The 21,912-nt window shown below is 40.7% G+C and overlaps 1 protein-coding gene across 1 annotated transcript in view; it reads left to right on the plus strand.

Moving 5' to 3' along the window:
- The window catches only part of luzp2 (leucine zipper protein 2), a 213,067-nt gene that overhangs the window by 166,439 nt on the left and 24,716 nt on the right, over window positions 1-21,912 (plus strand). The window contains exons 6-7 of the mRNA XM_080458465.1: window positions 533-595; window positions 14,858-14,920. Of these exons, the coding sequence (XP_080314591.1) occupies window positions 533-595; window positions 14,858-14,920 (126 nt within the window). The remainder of the gene's footprint in view (window positions 1-532; window positions 596-14,857; window positions 14,921-21,912) is intronic.

Here is a 21,912-nt window from a genome sequence, read left to right on the forward strand (position 1 = left end):
AGGTTTTCTGGTTTGTTTCAAGACCATTTATTCTAAATCACAAGTCAAACATTCACACTCAGAGTAGAGACATTGACGCATAACAATAAACTTCTCCTGTAATAATTTGACTTATCATGTAAATAAATATTCCACACTGCATTGCCTTTGAACAGTCAAGTCAGTCCCTTTGGCGCCGATTGTTTCAAAGACAAACTGTAACGGGGATAAAGTGGCACCCAGCGATGAGACCCTCTGAACCATACCGTGGCACCTCCCCACTTACTGCCATCCAAATGACTTTAAGGCTCTTGTGATCACGTTTTAAAGTTCAATGGGGGTCTGGCCCTGAGCTGCTGTGTTAACCTTTACCATGCCCCTCCTGGCTGCTCCACACAGTCGTCTGGGATGATGCAACCGAGCTGCCAGGCCTCCTGCTCAACCTCCTGCTGGAGATATTGAGTCAGGAGTGCTTCTCATAGGAAATGCTAAGAGAGCATGCAGTGAAGACAGAAATGTCATGACTTCTTTTTTTCTCTCTCTCTCTCCCCAGAACAAGAGTTTGAAAAACAAACTACTCTCCGGAAACAAGCTATGTGACGCCTATGCCGAAGAGGTAAGCATTTTAATTATGTCATGATGAACTGTTTTACAACACATGACACTGACTCTAGATCAGGGGTGTCAAACACATTTTAGTTCAGGGTCCACAAACAGCCCAATTTCCTCTTGACTGAGCTGGACCCGTAAAATACTGCCATTATAACCTTTAAATTTAAACTTTTATTTGTTGTCGTTAGGATCAAAATGTTTATATTTTTGCAAAACCAAACAATTATTACAAATTCAACACAAAGCGAATTTTTGTGATACTTTCTGGTGCAAATTAGAGTGAAATATCCCCCAAATTCTGATGCATTATGCACGTTTTTACAAACTTCCTCTGACCACATGGCTTTGAGACTACTGCTAGTTTTTTAGCTTTCATAGCAGCATCACCGATATCTCAGCTGGGGTCTCGGTGTTGCGTTATGTCCGCTATTTAAGACATTTTCTAAAAAAAGATTTCAAAATAGATGCTTTCTTTGAAATGTTGACTATTTCCTTGGTGGTTTGGCTGGACTGGAGCCTCTTTTGGGCCGGTTTTGATCTACGGGCCTTATGTTTGACACCCCTGTTCTAAGTTGAATAAAATAAATAAATAAATACAATATGTGTTCAGTATAATATCTATGAAATATAATGTGTTTACATTCTTGTGATTGCTTCAAACCCTAGTAAGAAATTCCCAATTATTTTGTCAATGTTACTTGGTGCTACCTGTACGAGAGGTATCTACAGAATACCAGCAAATGGTTAGAAATGGCTCGTCCTTGCCCCTCTCCTCTCTCTCATGCACTCTCACAGACTGTCTTGCTTGGTTTTTGGGCTGCCCGTGTGAATCAGAGTACAACTTGTCTCTGACAGTCTCTCTTTGACGGCCGTGCGGTGCAATCTGAGGGGCTCAGGTTGTATTCAGAGCAGATTCCAGTGCATTTCGTCTGTGCCATTTTTTTTTTCTTCTTTGCCGTCGCTTCCCCCCTCCCTTCCTCGCTCCAGCTCTGCTGCCAGTTGTTTTGGTCAGCAGCCTCCACCAGGTTCATATCCTTAGCCAAGCCTTGAGCTGAGCTTTGAACTGCCACTTCCTGCTGACCGACGCTCACGCTGTAATTTAGCCATGCAGGATCTTCCAGGCCAGTGTCTCCTCAGGGCACCGTGATGACATGCTCAAGTTAAAGCAGCTGATTCTGCGTAATTGTGGGTTTTATTGTTATGCAGTCATGCAGTTGCTGAAGCTTTTCCAGCATCCCAGTGTGTGGAATAAGATTTTTACATTGTGCAGTGTGATGATGTAGACAGCTTGATAGATGGAAACCTTGGTGCAGTGATGGAACTCTTTAGAAAAAAACCCCTAAAAACTGGGGCTTGACCTATCCACAAGCAGCAGTGCTTGTTTTATCAGTGCTCCAGATGCTATAAACAAGGTCTGAATGACAGAACAACTTTGCCATTTCAGGTAAGAAGTAAAGATATAAGCTGGCAAATGGAAGTGTAAAAACAGAGCATATATTAACAAACCCTGCTAGCATTTAAATATTGATGTGCATAAATGGATCACCCTTATCCCCATAATAACCGCCTGCATACACTTTAAATTTAGGCTGCTCAGTGTTTCATTGATTACTGCCTAAACGGGGGGGGGGGGGGGGGGGGGGGGGGGGGGGCGCTCCACTTTCAGCAGTTTGGTGGCTGCTGGTCAGCCAACATGCCAACATGGCAACCTGCTGTTTTGCTGCAGAATTACTTCTGTGGTCGTTAAATTCCTCAATCAGCCGTCAGGTAACTTTTTATAGTGAAACTTTCTGCCTTAGTATTATTCCACTGGGTGTTGTTGTGCTGTCGTCAAGTTTTCGTGATTTAAAAAAGAAAGTAAACATTTTAGGAAGACCTCACAATAGAAAGAAATAAAGGGACGATAAACCTTTTGATTGTTTTGTTAAAACATACTGGAGAGGCCTCGCCAATGCTTAAAGCCTATGACATACAACAAGTCCCAGTCCTCATTTACCATTAATCCCCTTGCTCCTATATTAATATCCAAAACTTACAGTATCAGATAAATATATGTACATTCTGATCCTACACCTACATATTAGAAAATCACTTTGTTGTAAGTTTTATGAAGATATATTGAGATTTTATATAAAGATTAGACAATACCTCAAGTTTGAAATTGTAAAAATCGAGCTATAGAAAATATATGCTATCCCAACAACTGTGGCAATACTGTCAATATTCAACCATACAATTACTACATAAAATAACATTCATATGATGGGAGTATTTTAACTTCTCATCAAACTGTGAGGTTGTTCATGAAGCTTCTGAATGTGAACTGTGACGATACGAAGGAAGAATGGATGGGGAGGAACAAAAAGAACTCTGTAACTGAACTGACCTGAGTGATTATAACATATTTGGAGTTTGGAAGCACTTGAAGGGCCTGACCTAAAGTCGACTCCGGCACTGTGAGCTCCTTCTCCTGAGATGCAAGAAAATTGGTGTTGAAAATTACAGGCTTCCTTCCATAAATCCTCCAGTCAGACGTTCCCCGACATTACATCAGCTGAGCTTATCCAAGCCATCATCGCATATTCAACTCTGAGATGATGATGGCTCATTTGACTGCACAGCATGTCTGATTAGAACACTTCAGGGAAGAGTTGGAAAGAGTACAAAGGCGTTGAAGGGGCCCTGATTGAAGTTGTGGGTCACTCGATACCGAGCCAGAATATCCCTCACAATCGGAACAGATGAAAACTGTGATAATATATGGTTGGGTAACTTTATGCGTGGAGATAATATATCCTAATATTTCATCTTTAGCTCTCTGTCATACTGAGCTGCGTTCTGTGTTCAGGATTATTTCTGAAGAACGGCTATCAGGTCGGGTAGACTTGGAGATCCTTGGGGAGCAAATAGCTACTAGCTTCTTCTTGAACGCAGGTAGATGGAGGTCACTGCCTTCAATTCCCGGAGAAAGCTATAAATGTTGAAATAAATCAACAGGAGGAACACTGTTCCACCCCTCCCTGCTTTCATCCCACAAACTTATTTATGTTCAAAGGAAAAAGGCCACAGACTAAACTTGTAATTACTTCAGAGTGACAGAAAGAGATGAAGCTGCAAAACTACTGCTTCAGGTAATTGCAAACATTATTCAATTAAAAGTTTGTCCAGCTGTAACGGAGTAAGTTGGCTAGAACCTGGTTTGTTTTATTTTATACATGGTGAAATACACTCACACTGAATACACGCTCAATAAAAGTGTGTGTATTTCAGTGTGTACGATCGATCTGTGGAATGAGTTGGTGGATTAGCCTCTAGAGCATAGGTTCTCAAAGTGCAATCAATTAGAGTTGTTGGTTTTAATCCAATAGTATATATAGTATCTGTATAGTATAGGTAGCTAGGTCTAGTGAGAAGCGGTAATTACAGGTGTGAGCTTTAGGGGCGCTGTGACTCACCAAATACCCCAAAAACGCAGAAGAAGGGGTGGCATTGTCACTATCTTGCCCCTGTCTTGCCCCTCCACACCTCAAAGCCGAGAAAAAAAAAATTATAATTCTGGCTCCTAAAACGCCGCCCAGTGTGGATGATTGGCCAAAAGCGTTTACGTGAAACGGCGTTCTTGTGTGAACATGCCCTTCGACTGACTGACTGTTCTAAATACGTTTTTACATATATTCTGAAATGGACGGCACGCTGTACTGCCATATCCCAAAGGTTACTGTAGAGGGCAGAAAACCCCATTTTGGATTTTGTGTGCATAACAATGTTTCCAAGGTTTTCTTAAGTTTTGCCAGGCTTAGCCTCATTATTATTCAAAATGTATTTATTGCATATTACTTTTTATTTAGTAGTTTATTTGGATGGGACAGTGTATATTAATGACCAGGCCATCTCTTCATGAGGTTACTGTAATTATGCTGGATTTAGATCAGTGCTAATTTCCATCCGTTGTCCCACATTAACCCATACAAGGTTCCAAACATAAAGACGCAGTACTATACTGGATGCATACTAATGTAGATCATGCATCCTGGTAATTAAATTGATTAGAAATGGGATTTATTTGTCAGTTTTTCCATATTATAATTCTTTGGCGGCCCTCAGTCCAATTTTGTGTTCCTAAATTGGCCCTCAGCTACGAAACTTTGAGAATAAACCCCTGTTATAGAGAGCTCAAATGCAAATCTAAAAAAATTGTTGAAAGACTGTTTGAGTGAAATGTGTTTATTTCGTGATCCTCCATATTGTAAATAATCTAGGAATATAATACAGTTGTAAGGTATGGTTGCAAAAATGGGAATTGGTTGTTGTGTGTAACAAATATAAGCAAGAATTCATGCAAATAATGTGAGTTAATTGAGGGGATGTTTAAAAGACGTAGTACTTTATAAAAATCTTTTCTAAGTACTCCTGTTGAAACATTTGTTTGTGTTATTGTTCATTCATTCATTTCTACTGTACTCTTCAAATACATAAACCAAAATATGTCCATTCTCATGTTAATGACGATATATAATTTCTCACTGTATTTCATTAAAGTCAATATCAAACATCAAAAGCTGACCTTAGATTAACCCTTCACAACAATCATCATTGAACTTTTAGTCAATGGTCGTCTCGTAAATGTGTTTTCAGGCTTCAAAAGACTTTCTTAGTTGAGACTTCCTCATAGCATTGAATGAGTCACAGTGAAAGAAAGACTTGTGATAAAATCTTTGAATGTTAAATCAAAGCTTTGAAGCCATGACCAAGAACTGAGACTAGGCCAGATCTATTTTATCTGGCCTCAGATACACTTTCTAATCACTGGCTCCTTTTGTTGCACATGATACAGTTTAAGATTTTGTTTGGGTAAACAGCAGCTTGACTTTGGGAGTAATTTGTGCTCGCATCTTGTCAAAATTGGCTTTGGGACTTCTCGTATTGTGTGATAGGAGAGTTTATTTGAGGTGATAATCGTTTCGAGCAAGCTGATTTAACTCTGCTCGCCTTGTGTCTTTCTATCAGAGAGAGGAGGATCGAGATGTGGGCCGTTGACTTGTCGGTTCTGATGACAAAGCCAAAAGAGCTTCACTTAGTTTTTCCTTTTACAAAGTTTGCTTGGTGTTTGATACTGTGAAATGCTCTCATTGATTGGGAAATTACCATTTCCAAGTTCAGAGCAGAGAAATCACAGACAATCAGAGGCGGAAAGAGTTGTGAAAATGTATACTTACGTAAAACTACTGTTGTATTGCTAAGAATGCCTGCAGAGAACAAATGCATCTCTCTGCAATGCATCAACCCACTGCCTCTTGTTAACGTATTTCAATACAAGTATAAATTCAGTGAGGTGATTTCCCCAACGGGATCAGTAAAGTAACTAACTACCTGTAGATGGGGCCTTGGTGTGTGATAGTATTGTGCGTGTCTTTGTATTTTTCCAATGAAGAACTGGTGATCTGCCTTGTACTCACTATGATCGGGGATCGGCTCCAGCACCGCTGGAACTCCAAGTTCAATAAGTCAGGTGTAGAAGAAGATAGATAGAATCATTTATAATGTTGATCTTCCTTAGACTAACAATTATGGCTGTCGTGAGTGAGACTATTGCCATGAAATATGGTTTGTATGTTTTTGAGTCTATTTGGGTGCATGGAGCAAACGACTCCATTAGACATTATGAGGGTTAATAGGGCTAATAAGACTCTTGGCCTTGTTAGTCCATTTGGCTCAGCCTCTGTGAAAACAGTTCAATGATGTGTCATTGTTTGCACTAAATTGATTCCAAGTGATTCAGAACGGGTAGAGGGTGCCCAGACAAATATCTACTAAGATGGATGCAGCCACTTCTGCATGTCACTTTTGTTTATGACTCTCAAAAACAAGTCAGAGAAACAATTGTCGATTTCTTTATCTCATTCTCATTTTTCCTAAAGAGAGGGTGTGACAATACGGATAAAACATTGAGAAAAATATATGAAGGTAATTTGAATTTTCTCTGGCAGGAAGCGTCAGATGAGACTCGAATGCAGGTTTATTCACATCATAAACCTTTTTCACTGCGTTTCTCAAAGAAAAGCATTACAGGTTTTAAAATAGTTTTTGTTTTTTGTGTACTAGTTTTTCAAGCGTCGAACTGGACGTTACTCCAAGAACCTTACCTTCAAATTCTTTTTCTTTTTCAAAACAGCAGGCGGAAGTTCTTTTAGGTAAAGAAACAGCTGTTCATGTGAGTTTGTGAAGAGTTTGCACACCACAGTACCGTCACAATCAAGAGGGGACCAAGTTTTTGTTGCGAGGTGAGCTCTGCCATGGAGTTCCTCCACACCTGACAGGCACGCCTCTTATACCTGGCCTTTCTGAGAGCTGAGCAGCCGCTGATCCTTGTTGACTGTGGAGAGGGAGGCAGAAGCCGCTCACAGGCAGTTTGACAGAACACTCATAATCGGATGTCCTCTTCAGTATAGCAGGCCACTGGAGCCAATCACAGCTAACTATGAGCGCGGGCAGGGTACAGCTGGACAGTCCATCACAGGGCAACCAGTCAGATAACCACTCACACTCACTTTCACACCGAGGAGACATTTAGCGTCACCAATTAACCTCACTTGCTTGTTTTTGGACTGCGGGAACATGCAAACTCCATACAGTACTTTAACCCATGACCGTCTTGCTATGAAGTGAGAGCAGGAACCACGAACCACCGTAGCTGCCCTGACTTTTTATTCCCATGACAATTTGAAGGAAAATATGAGCTCATTTTAAGTGTAATTGCAGCAAAAAATAGTCGTTTTAAAAGTACCAACTTCATTTGAATGGGTCATAAGAACTGACTGGTTGCATTTCCATTTGATAAATAATTCTCCCTGTTCTTCTAGTGATAATAACTGTGTTACAATTGTGCTTCAAAAATAAAAGCACTTAAAAAAAAAAAACTACACAAAAATACCAGCTTGGAAGCATGTGAAAACAGTAAATGGTTAATAATATGACACCAATTATTTGTATACATCCATTAGTTAGGAGGAATATGAAAACTAGAGCTGCTCCTAAGCGAACAGTGAGATGTAATCTCAGTAGCGTGTCCTACGCCGACCTCCGGTCCTCCTCTCAGCAGCATCTCAATCAGATGTCCAAACCAGCTCAACTGGTACCTCCACTTTATCAGTGGAGCTCCTTGCTCTCAGGTGGAGTGAAGTGGAGTGAGGAACACCGCCCTGCAGAGGCAGGAGGAAGACCCACCTTCGCTCTCTGTGTCCTTTGTTTAGCCATGACGCAAAGTCCATGGCATTAGGAGAGGGTGAGGTTGAAGACCAACCGGTACGCAGATTGCTTTGCTTTACACATAAAGCAAGAGAAAACATCTTACAATCGCTCCTCCCATCATTCATTTAGGTTCTCCCCTCCGGCCTGGAGAGAGGATCTGACTCCTATAGAGAACCATCGACTCAGACTCCTGATCTGTGTTGCACAAGGTTATCTGCTGTTTAAAGCTTAACATTAACACAAGCTCTCCATTCATGCCAGGAAAAGAAACTAACTGACTGAAGCTCTGGCTCCTTGCCGTACACGTGTGGTTGTTTTTGTTCTTTAGCCGCTCCATTGGAAAACTGTCATGCTGCCTTTCAGAACCAGACAGCCGCGGTCTCCGGGGGAAGCACCTGATCACTCAGGAAAGTTGAGTCAGTATCAAGGTTAAGACCGTCCAGTAAAGGAGAGCGTTACTTCTGGATTACAGCCGTCTAATCAATGAAATTCTGTTTCATTCACGGATTTTGGATTTAATGGAAACATCTTGTACCCTGAACCTCATGCATGCAGATAAAATATAATACGCTGGATTTGGGGGGGATTTCCTGTAATGATGAATTTCAAGGTGAATGGCCTCGTGTAATTAATCCCACAGGGCTGTTCCAATTGGACAGGACGATATCATTATCTATAGTTCAGGGCAATGAATGAGCTCAGAAACAAACCACACTAGTCTTTACTAACGAGGCAGCACTTATTTTCACAAGTGCTGTTTGTTTCTATAGTTCTATTTTTAACTGGACTTCTTTTGAGACCTAAATAACATGCCTGGTTCCTACTTATCGATTACGTCGATGGATCTTTCTTTATGACATTTTACAAAGCAATCTCTTGAGAATTTGCCCACAGATCAGAAATCTTCATTGCAGAACTCATTCTGCTTCCATTATGTTTGAGATTCAAGAGGGCAGCCTTAAGTGCAGGTTTGATATGAGAACCAGGAAAGATGTTTAACTCCCAATCATTTGCATAGCTGTCTTCAGCCGTAAGGCCTTCATCATTTGTCTCATCGTCATCGCCAAGTCTTCACACATTTATTGGTTTTTCTGTCCTGCCAGGAAGCAGCAAAGGGATGAGATATATATAGTCAAATGTCATGTAATATTAGAATGCCTTAGGATTCTTCCGAGAATCAGAAATCAAAGCGCTTTCTGACATATGAAAGTTTGATGCCTGGCTGCTTTGGTTATTTTAAAATATATTGTGTATTTCTAGCTTCACTGATGTTTCCTATAATACAATAAATGTGTGCACAGGGAGCATACAAGAACAGAATCTTTAAATAAAACAAATGCATTACTATGCTGTTGTACTTTATTCTGTATCCGTACTGAATAAATCAGATTATCTTGACTGAAATGATTGAAACAAAATATCTCTACTTGAGGCAGAAAGACTTTGGCTGTCAGCCAGTCAGTGGTCTACCTCATTGAGCTTACTTCAGCCATTCGGAGACACTCCACAAATGGGCCAATCTGTTTAAATGGGGATGGAGACATTGCAAACCTGAAGGGCTGCTGTGCTCCTACTGCGACTGCACATACGAATGCATCATGAAAATGTCTGAAGACATTTGCACACTTTTCCTGCACCTGCCGGGTTCATGTTGTCTTTATATCTCGTTGCATCTGCCTTATTGTTATGTGCAGCTCTCATGTTGTTCTCCCACTGGGTGATTTATTGTACACTGACTTATGGCCACATTGCATCCATACCAAATAGGAACAAATGTCACCGTTTACCAGTGTTCCAAAGGTACATAGTGTTAGTTTCCCTGTTCGTTCTAAAGGGAAAAATACATCTAGACTCAGCCCTCTAGGAAGTGATAATACAGTGGATAACATACATTTTAGGTGAGTATCAAATTATTTGGGATCAGTGATTTCTTCTCATGTGCCTAAAGGAATTTCACCCAGTTTTGAGCTAAACACCAAATATAAGAAGAGATGGATTGATAGTGTAGGACTATCAATTCATCAATCTTCTATATATCCACTTTAATCAACTTAGGGTCAGTGGCAGCTGGAGCCGAGCCCAGCTGACTTCAAACAGCAGCCCTGAGCAGGCTGTCGTCCATCACGAGGCTGACTCAGAGGGTCAGACGACCATCACACATGCAGCTCATTGAACCAACCGAACACTATGGATTGTAGTGGAAACCCAGAGAAACCAGAGAAAACCCATGAACATACAAACCCAGCCTGCAAACTGCTCATGGAACATGAAGTACCGTGAAGCAACGGTGCTAATACAAAATAAAAAAGACCCACCTTAGTCTTCCTCTGATTGGCTAGTGCTCATTGTATTCACTGATTTCATTGGTTGAGGCCATGTTTACCGTTCAGCATGAGGGCTGATGAGCCAATCAGAGGCGGGGTAGGGTTACTATGAAGCAAGTATTGCTAACTTGTAAATTATCCCAAAATCATGACGATGAGCAAATACTATGGATGGATATTCACGAGAAAAAGCAGCCCTCCATGCCACTGTTTCGTAAAGCTCCTTCAAAAGAGCTGCTTTAAAAGAAGGCGAAAATCGAGTGCATTCCCACTCGTCCATAGACGACTACTGACTAACACTGACAGTTCACATGTCAAGGAAAACAAAAGAGGAGCTATTTATAGAATGGAAGCAACAGTGAAGTCTATAGGATATATAGTACAATTGTAGACATTAATTAGAATAATAGGATAGTAGGACCACAGTCAGGTTCCACATTAACATATATTTATAAGTAAAACTATGTACACCTGAGAATCTGGTGCGAGAGCACGACCAGGCTCAATAACATGCTTTTCTTTCAATGAGTTTGTCAGGCAGGTAGTGCAGATCACCTCTTCATTATGGAGGTGTTTGTTTGACCTTGAGCCTTTTCTTGAAAATTGAATGAGACTGTGGATCTGATGGGGCTCGGTAACGCATCCTACCACCAATTTACCACAAAGGGGAGGAGCCTGGCTCAAGATTCCTCTGGTTGTGGCCACTAGAAATAATAATTTAAATAAAAAATGAGACCACAGTGAATGGTGTACAGCAAATTGTCAAAAAAAAAAAAAAAAAAGGAACTGAGGAAAAGAGATGAGCGCTGACCTCAGGGAGCAGAGGACAACAATGCCTGTCCACGTCTTGAATAGAAGTGGACCAACTGACAGGAAGACAGCCAAGACTTTCCTTTGAATAAAATAACAATACAAGCTTAAATATATTTCTGACAAGAGTTCTGACTGGAGACTAGAGTTACAATGATTCTGAGAGGAAACGGTGAAACATAATTCCATCTTTTGAGAGTTATGATCATTAAGAGAAAGGAGCTGCATCTAAACCTTAGACATTTAGGTATAATGGCACTAATATTTATGGCCTCACACACACACACACACACACACACACACACACACACACCCTAACTCTTACCATAAAAAATTGCGACATATTGAAATTTTTACTTAAATTAAAGGTGAAGAAAAGTACTTCCCAAGTCAATTTGGTGCCCCACTAACTATAAGTAAGACTATTTTCCTGATTGGGACAAATTAAAAATCTCCCTCACCTGGATTAAATGACTCTGGCGAGCACTGCAGACTAGAGGGTGGCCTGGGTCACCAGTCATTCCTCCATGAAGCTTAGTCTTTGTATGAAAGAGGGCTGTCTTTTCCACCACATTTGTATGTACTCTTGTACCATTTTTTTTATAAAAGGCTTTGAATTATATCAATGCATTCTTGAACATAGCATCCCGCAGGGTGCAATAGATAAGTTTGTCCTTGGAGTCTCACGGGTTCAGGTTTACTATGTTTATTAGGGTTGTTTTTCAGCCAAGTCGGCCCATTACTTCAAGCTCTGAGGCTTCTTTATTCTTCCTGCCCAGCAGAAAACCACAAAAGTAGTGGAGGGCTGGAGAACATTGGAGCATATACACCTGAAAAGCCACATCTTCAAGAATAAGGAACCGAACACTAAATCACTCTTCTAAAGCATTATTAATGACTGCTACGAGCTGTTTGCCTTTACTGAAGTAGTCCTTCAGTAAGAAATGTCTATTTATTCCTATTTTATAACTTTTTGTCAAAAAAATATAAGCAAATCTGTTACACAGACAACTGAGTGTGAATCACATAAACATCTCAATTATGATGCCAAATCATAGAGACTAGGCTGATGCAGTATATTTGTGTCTGTCAATAAATAAGTCATCAACCTGGCCAGTTTGAAAATAAGTGCCAAAGACGCATTAACATGTCATCATCCTCTTCCTGAGAATAATGACTCCTGTTGATACAGAAGGAAGAGAGGACGCGTAATTCACACCAAGCTTGTAAAACACTGTGTCACTGCATATTTTTTTTATAGTTTGCAATCATTTAGAATTTAGTTAATGTCCATTTAGGATTTGAGCCATCAGGAGGAACAAGAGAGAATCTCTGCAGTGATTCTCATGGGGAGAGAAAAACAGCACACACACTGCAATTTATCCAAAATAGACACGTCACGTTTTGGGGTTTTTCCGATCAGAAAGCTCAGTAAATTCAGATCTTTTCATTTATAAGTTTATACTCCACAACTTGTTGCACTATGGCCACTTAACTCTTTATGAGGGCAAAATAAAAGAAACAAAAATCACCATTTATGGCTTTAAACTCTCACTAGAGTTCAGTAAAAGGTTTTCTGATCCCTTCGACCATGAGGCCTCCTTTCAAATAATATTAAAGGTTAATAATAATAAGTTTAAACTATAGAGTCCATGTTATGTAAAATTCAATTGAAAGTGCTTTTAGAAAATAATCTAAATCTTAATAAGGTGGAAATGATCAGTTAATGTACTGTGAGAGTAAAACACAATAACATAAAAGAAAGAGGAATAACCAACATCGTCACTGGATAAATACTAAAATGCTTTATTTTAAATGTCCTGAATCAGTGATGTACAAAACAATATATTTGAAGTCACATACTGGATATCTGTTTCTGGAACAAATATCAATATTTCCGTTTTTTGTGCCTTTTTCCTAAATTAAATTTGTGCGGTTACATCGAGCTTAATAAGCCATTTCAGTCCCATTTCCTCCTGCCTGATGTGCTTACATGTTTTTCTATATGTGATTATTATTGGAAATGCGGATGAATATATGTTTTACACGTGCTGGCGCTCCAGCTGTTATGTGTTCAGATACATGCTTACGGGTAGCACAGTCATATTTGGAGCTGTGATGAGGGGAAAAAAATACTTTGGGCAACAAAATGTGAATTAACACATCAGTTTCGGACGACTTTAACATGTTGAGCTTTTCTATCACCAGGTGTCAAACACATTTTAGTTCAGTGGCCAAATTTCCTCTTGAGTAGGCCAGACGGGTAAAAGAGGGCCAGTGGCCTTTAAATTTAAACTTTTAAGTTTTTTCTTTGTCGTGGCGGAGAATACATGTATGACAAATAATTACTTTACAAAAAATTACAACAATGTCAAAATAAAGTAATTTAAATGAAACATTCTGACGCAAACAACAGTGAAATATAAAAAACCCAACGACGCCGTGGCTTTCAGGCTAGCTTGATAGCAACATGGCGGCTAGCTTTGATGACGGTGTCGCCGATAACTCGGCTCCAGACTCAGGATCGTGTTGTGTCCTCTACTCTTAAGAAAGGAGGGAATCTTTTCCATGTGCGTGGTGGCTTGGCCGGCCAGAGTGGAGTTTCTTGCGTTTGGCCCACAGGCTTGTATGTTTGACACGTATTGAAGATGGGTAGCAGCCCTCCGTTCATTTGGTTTTGGATCAGAGCTGAGATCAGTAATATCACACATCACTTCACAGAACAACAGACCTTTGAATTGAACCGTCAACTTTGCTATTTGTTTACCCAACTTCACTTTTTTTTTTTTCTCTCTCTCTTTTTAAACGGGGAGCCCCAGGATGCCACTTTTGAAACCAGTTACATGAGACAGTGACGGGTGTCTTGGGACATGGAACCGCCTGGGACGGCTGAATAACAAGACAGAGCATTTTCATGATATAACACAGGTGCTCATCAAGCATACAAAAACCCTGTGAAGTGAATTTGTCCCTCAGCAATGTGTTCACAGTGCTTTTGAAAGAAGATGCACCTCATGTCACACTTTAACTGCCTGTGTCAAGGAAGTTAGAGGAGATAAAGAAAAAATCACATGGGACACATGGCACAGTGGATAGATGGAAAAAAAATATCCAGACAGAAAAAAATGGAATTTGAAAGCATAACTGGATCGTTGAGTCGCGTGCTCTTCAGTAAACTCTCATATTAACCGAAGTATCATGCACTGACCTATCAATCCATTGCTTTAGAACTTCAAACATCTTTGAGATTCAACTTGAATGAAGCAGTGTATCTGTGTACCATGCAGCACAGCTCGTGTAAGACTCTGAATAAAAACTAAAAAACAAAAGACGTGGACTCGAAGAGCAACATTCTGAAACGTGTCTGAATCCCTCGTGGAGGTTTTCCAGTGTTCGTGCTCACGATCACGAGCGGCTTGGAGGGCGTCTGTGTATCAAGCTATGTGGGAGACTGTGCCTGCTGGAGTGGAGCAGCCTGGCGAGTGTCAGGCAGAGCTGGTCACTGTGCATGTTCCAAGGCGGCGGCGGCGAGCCGCTCTGTTTGTGTGTGTGTGCTGCTTAGCGGTGACAGGCGCGAGCCCACCGTAACCCTGAGAAGCTGCATGTGCGCGGTAATGTGTGTAGTGGGAGTGAGAATTCAGGTTTAGACAGTGGGCAAGAAGCCAGTGCATGACTGCATCATTGTGTGGACTATGCTGTTCAGTGAAGGGTAGATTTGATATTTTCTTCCCCTCAGTAGGCCCTTCCTTTAAGCCAGAGCTATGCCCAGGGAACACTCACAAAGGAGTCTTCTGCTGCAGCTGGCAGAATCCTGCTACGTGATCTAAAACCAATTTCGCTATTTGAATAAGCTAACACTTATTTTTCTTATCTTCCTCTTGCAGTCCAAAAAAATCCAGGCTCAACTGAAAGAACTGCGGTACGGGAAAAAGGATTTAATTTTTAAGGTAAGCTCAAACTGAAGGTGGGTGGCTTTGTAGTAGCTCCAGACCAAGGGTAAACAGGTACTCCGGACCACCTTGAAAGGATGATCCCATCACAGAAGGTCCTCCAATTAATTCACTCTGCAATTACAGAGTCCCTTCCAGCAAGACGGCAGCGGACCCAAAAGTCAATTGTCCAGCGTGTAGTTCACATTCTGTTGAGAGTTGTCCTCTGTTTTCCCCTCTCTGAGATTCATCCCATCCTTTTCAGTAACAGGAAGTGAATGATCTGGACAACCGTTCACAAAAAAGACCCCAACAACACACACACTTGCAGGGTGAACATAAGAAGTATTTCCACCAATTAAAGGACCCGTTCACGTGACGTTTCAAGTGAAAAGTAGTCATTCTGTTTTCTTTTCCGAAACCACCGTATTGACGATGATATCCGTTTATACAGAAACGACAGGAATGCTGAAAACGATATGATTATCATGCAGGGCCACTAGAGGGCGTTGTTGTTTGTTTTTATCATGGAATAAACTAAACTAACCCTATTTTATCCCTTTTTTTCCACATTGATTCATCCTGTTTCTAGGTTGTGGAGGATGAAGGGGGGTTTGCTTACCTTCTCCTGTCTTGATGCTGCTGACCTGAATAAATGACCAGGATTACTGCTAATACCTCTGTCTACCATATGTTCTGTGTGATATTACTGTTTTACTGTGTTTTTACTGTTTTTACACAATGTATGTGTGCAATGTGCAGAGAACAATTCACCATAAACATGACAAGTACACAGACGTTCATCTGGACAGATGATGATGTTATGGGTGATTCCCAACTATCAAAATACCAAATCCCAGGAGAATACGGAATGAAAGTCATAACACTCTGGAGGCAATACTATTGTTATTGTCCGTCTACCTGCACATGTGCAGAACCATTTACTGCGACCGTGGTGCACATGTGCAGTAGTGGCGTCTCTGCCATCTCCATGTGGCCGGAGCCCGAGCGTTTTCAGAAAGTATTGTTTTCAGCCATCCACACGACGACACGGTTGGAAAGTTCCCAAATAGTTGTGTTTTCTGCTGTCATGAAAACGGACCTCCAAAACGCCACGACAGTTTTGTGTTTTCACTTGTAAACATTGTTGTGTGAAGTGGATTGTTATGTTCCGGTTCAGTGAAGATGGGATGTATTTTAGGACTCCAGAAATCGATCACGTACTTCCTGTACATCCAAGAAAAGGAACGGCTTCGTACTGCCACCCACCCATACATACTTGACTGGCCCTCGTATCGCAAGTACTAAATGTTGTCAGATCTGAGCAGTCGCAAAAATATTTATTGGCATTTACTGCAACAAGGACTGACCTTTCCGGCCTTGTTTGCAGTGTTAAAATGTCCCCCGACATTTCTGCCACAGTGCCTTGTAATGCCATTCCGTAAATGGACGTGTCGCAGCTTTAAACCGATCCTTCCTCAAGCCGTGTCAGACAATAACAGAAGGATTCAATTGTCGTGACCTTAGTGTATGCCTCCAGACCAACACCTGAAAGATCTGTCCCTGTGTGTCCTGCTCTTTGTTCTATTACCAGCCTGTCAATGATGGATGCATTGACTTGTTTGCTCGGTGTCGCCGCTTGTAAATCGTTGACTCTAAATTGCGTCAGTCGCTCATGCAAAACAATGTTATTGCTCAATGTCACCAAACATTTCATGTGGACCTTTAAAACGTGATGGTCTGTCGTGATTTGTAGTTACAGGAAGATGGAGCTAATTTGATCATCTTCTGTCTCTTGAGAAAGCAGCCGTCTATGAGAAATGACAAACACCTCAAAACATTTTTTTCCCCCAATGGAAAGGTCAGAGAGAAATGCATCATGTCACTCTGACCCCCTCGGTCCTTCTGGCTGTTCCTGAAAATTCATCTGTATTCCCCGTGTGCTGTGATGAAAAGCCCAGCAGGGGACCACGGAGCAGGAAGTATAGAGAAGTCACTCACGATAGAGAAATGTCATCAGCCTCACGGGGGGACGTCAGTCAAGGCACCTTGACCGGGAGGCAATTGAATTGGTTATGACAGCTGTTGTACCATATCAAAGTGCATTTCGAAACACAATGTCACAGCAAACAAGAACAATCCCAGAAGACCGGAGAGACGAAACAAAAATCAAGACACCTCAGAGCTTAATTATTTTATCTCAGGAACCGTTCCGGCTCAGAATTGACAGTTACAACCGTGAAAGAAATGGTACCGTGAAATCATTTTTTCTTAGAATAATCCAGTAATACTGGTGTTCTGGTCTTCACCTCAGTCCGAGAACTAAACTGTAAACACTACAAAAAGCAAGTTCTCATCCACCAGCTCGGTGTTAACATTAAAAACGTTCAAAACGGCAAGCTGTGTCTTCGCTGCGTTTCCCTGAGGGGCGGAGGAGCCATAGTCAAGTATTCACGTCTTTCTTTCTCAGATCAGTCCACTTTCAAATCCTCCCCTGGAGCTGCTTCTCCTGAGTTTAGAAAAAAAGAAAAAGCAAACATGACGTCTTGATGAAGTTGCCGTCTCGTCTGGCAGAGTAACTAGTCCCTCACTGACCCCGCTCCCAGATAATGGACTGAGCACAGAAATATGGAGCTTTAGACTTGGAGGCAGTAACCCTGAAAGTCAGCATTTCTGGGTCAGTGGACAGGCGCCCTGAAAAGGCCGTCAGCTGATGATGCTCTGTGTAACGGACGTAATAGTTCTCTGCTCGAATGCAACATGCATACAAAGAATATTTAGATGCTTTGAAACCCAACAAGCTGCATTTAGTGTTTTCTCTTTCCTTAAAGTCAATTCAGCCTTTACTCACGGTCATTCACTGCTCTGCTCTTTACTAAGCCCGGCAGAATTTCTCATCCATTTCCTCAAAGAACCCACAATGTAAACATTCACAAGGCTGACAGCTCAAAGTGCATCATTCTGTAATGTTGTTCGAAAGGAAATGACTCTCTTTGGCAACTGATCATGTTATAATATCACTGCCAGTAATTCTGTTGAATATGTCCAATAATCTGTCAACAGTTTCCAGAAATTGGCTTTTCTTCAGTTTTTTTATTTCTTCATTCCCCATCAGAATGTCTCGTGTTGAAAAATAATTCCGCTGCGTGTCTCTGAAGACTTTGTGAACTTTATTAAAGCACAGTTTCTCTAACTCTTTTCCTTTTGTGCTTCTTATCAAGCACGGTTCAAAACTTACACTTGAATTTGAAAAATTGTCCCCAAACTCCCAACTAATGGCGTAACTGACTGATGTGACACAGACTTCATTTTTAGTTCCTATATTTGTTTTTCAAAAAGATCATTTTGTTTGTTTGTGGTAAATTCTGATGACACAAGACCATAGTTTGTCTTGCAGACCAAAACTGGCCCACTAGTCTCACTAACCCGAAGAAAACATGTATTTAAATTAGACTAACCGCTGCAAGATAAAGGGTTATGTTCCTTTCACTGTTGAATTTACATGTTCTCCCTGTGCATGCTGGCCGTTCTCATCCAAAAACATTTATTTGACTAATTCGTAACCAACGATCGAGTGGGGATCCGTCCAGGCTGTACCCTGCCTCGACACCATCACCCTGAATCTGATAAGGAAAACGGACTAATAACATAATATTGCTGTTAATATTTCTTTTCACTGGCGATCCCACAGACACTGAGATTCAAGCCGCTGCGACAGTGAAAGCTTGTTAATTTATAGCTTGTTAAAAAAACTAACTAGCAACAAATCAGTTAATTTGTCCAAACATTCATGTTGAAGGCCGCAGAGATAAAACCGGCTTTTCCCAATATTAGTATTTCACAAGTGGGATTTTAATCTTTTCTACAGAAATGCCCGAATTCATCTCAATCAAGTAAATGGTCGTATTTCTGAATGCGACAAAACTCAAAGTGAAAATGTGGTGCTTGAATGAAGGACATGGTTTTTTAACATTTCAATGTGTTTTGTACTAAAAGAAACCACGGAAAATCCTCCATGTTTTAATTTCAACCTCTTCTGAGCTTTTTTACAAGGATATTTAATTAAAAGCTTTGTTCTTGCTTTGGTCCCCAATCCTAAATTCTAACTTTTTCTTCGCTTACACAAAAGAAAAAATAATGGAATGCATCATGCATTTAGTAGTTTTAGGACCCGTTTTCAAGTGAAACCTGAAAACATTCATTGTGTTTTTAATGTATGTTTAAGCGACGACGTGAGGAGACACTGAAAACGCAACTCCCAAGGTGAAACTTTTTGAAAATGGCTTCCAAGGGAGAACTTTTTGAAAATGCTCCAATTCCGTCTCTGTGGAAACTGGCTACTTTTTGAAAACTCTGCCACTGCACATGCTCACCACTGCTGTAGTAAATATTTCTTCTGCACATGCTCAGTAGAAGGACAGTAAGAACAGTGTTTTCATGGCTCCCAGTCCTTCTTCTCCTGGGACGTGGTAGTTTTAGAGTTGACAGTCATCACGATAACAATCCATCTCCGTCTGCCCGTATGAATGTCTGTGTACCCACCATTGTTAATGTTTAGAGTAAATTGTTCTCTGTGCACATTATAAAAACAAAGAAGAGCGCCAACTCCTGGCCCGGCATGTTAACTACATAGATTTTTGTGTTTCTGTGTGAACTGACATTTTCAAGATTTTGCTGTAGAAACGCAAAACTTTTCTGAAACAAAAACGTTCTGAAACGTCACGTAAATAGGACCTTAACTTATGTTAGCAGCATCATTGTAAAGCCCTCGTTCAAATGATGTGATGTGTGGAGCAACCACAGCCCGTGGCTAGCGCTTCGCCCTTCATAAACAATTAAACTAGAGCTGTAATGGACTTTTCATTGTTTAAATATATGGAATCACTTTAACATGATCAAATGGCCCTCATTAAAAATAAGTTGATTTCTTCTTATATATTAATCTTTTCTCCTAGAACAAAAAAAGAAGAAACAAGTCAGAGTTGCTAGTATTTACAGGCTCTTATTTTTACGTTTTGTTTGTGACCCCCGGATGTAATTGACCGTTGCCTTTAAATTTGTGTTGGACTTTAAACCCGTATACACCAACACGCCTACTGTTCATTGTAGAGCAGTTGTCCTAAATTCAACTCCTCGGGCTGCATTCAACACTTTTGTGGTGAAATACAAACACACTTTTCGAACATGTTTTCCAAATAGCAGAGACGCTGGCTTCCACTGAAAGTGTAAAAACCCGCCACACTGATGTGACATGCTCTGCTTAGCATAGCACTTAGCACCATTTGCTAAGCATGGCTGTCGAGTGAGGCTGCAATCTGTCACACAGGCAAACAGTTGCACTGCCACTTACTGGTGTGGCAACATCGCTGCTGTGTTTTCACTTCGAGACCTACAACAACACAAAAGGAAGGGTTGCCATATCCGTTTCAATTGACCACAAGAAATCATTTATTTCATATATTGCATCATGATTTATAATTTATTGGCCCAGTAAATAAATAAAGAGACGCCATCGTCAATGGTTGTCTTATTGATTCTCATCACAGTGGACTAAAAAGCATATTGTTTTTATATTACATCATAATATATGATTTATCAGACCAATACATGACTAATATGTTCCAAAATGTGCTCGTGTTAATCATCTCTCCTCCAGTGCCAATGCATGACTCATCTGTCAAAGGCAGAAGTGACAAACTGGTTCATCATTAAAACCGCCACTTCGCCGGCAGAGAATTGAGATGAAAACAAGATAAAATCATTGAACATGCCAAGTGTCCCCGCCGTATCACAAAAGTCACCGGAGCACCACACGAGTCCATAAAACTCACCGCAAACCATCGATCAGCCTCAACGCCACCTATTCCAAGTATTCCAAGCAGGGTTTGTAGCGCTGTTTGTTGCATTGCCTGACCTTGAGCGTCTCAAAATGTTAAGTCTTGGCAGTTTATCATTTTAAGAGGCCAGTTAAAGCCACCCAATAAAAGTTCACAGCTCAAAGTCCAGCCCCAAGCCTGGTTTTACACAGACCGCATGCAAATGATCCCGGATCATTTTCTCCTCGCTGATGAGTTTATCAATAATGAAAGACTCCTCGGAGGGAGCTCTGATCTTCATACGGTCTTATACTGGCTCATTTACTGAGGACGGCCCTTTTGTGTGTGCTGTTCAGTCCATCGCTCCAGGAAATGATGTCCGTTAAAAAGGTTTGTTGGTTTATGGGGGTCAGCTTTTATAACCGTCAAAAGTTTTCTTTTTAGTGTTTGACTGGCAGATCTTCAGTGTAAGTTTAATTTAACTTGATATTTGGTTCCTTATTAATGCCATCTAGAGCTGGGTGTCAAACACAGTTTAGTTCAGGAGCCACAAACAGCCCCGTTTCATTGTGATTGGGCCGGACCGGTACCATAGCGCCATTATAACCATTAAATTTAAATGTTTTCTTTATTGAATATGCTTACGTGATGAAAACAAAATTCAACACTGACATTTTCCATTAAGATTTGCTTTATGTTGAGATTATATTAATTTCTGGTAGGAATTGTTTGGTTTTGCAAATATATAAACTTGTTCATCCGGTATAATCCACAACAAAGAAAAACTGTAAAGTTCAAATTTAAAGGTTCTTATGGCGCTATTTTACCGGTCTGGTTCACTGAAGATAAAACTGGACTGAATGTTGCCTCTGAACTAAAATGTGTTTGACACTCCTGCCTTAAGTAGCTCGGAGCTGATTATTCCTATTTTGTGCTTCATAAAACCGAGACAAAGTCTTTTTCACTGAAGCCCTTTGAGTACCAAAGTCATCTTGTTACTACCAGCTGATTGAGGTCGCTCATACAATATTATCCCCTCTTTGCAGACTGTAGTCTGTCATTGTCTTTATTACAAACAAAACTTAACTATTGTGTACTGATGTTCTCACCTTGAAAGTGTTTAATCACAGACAAACAGTAGAACCAGAAAATACTTCAGTTGTTATGCAGATTGCGTCCAACTATATATAGCTA

This window comes from Lipophrys pholis (genome assembly GCF_963383615.2).
Source record: "Lipophrys pholis genome assembly, chromosome: 2".
In the NCBI taxonomy this organism is placed as follows: domain Eukaryota; kingdom Metazoa; phylum Chordata; class Actinopteri; order Blenniiformes; family Blenniidae; genus Lipophrys; species Lipophrys pholis.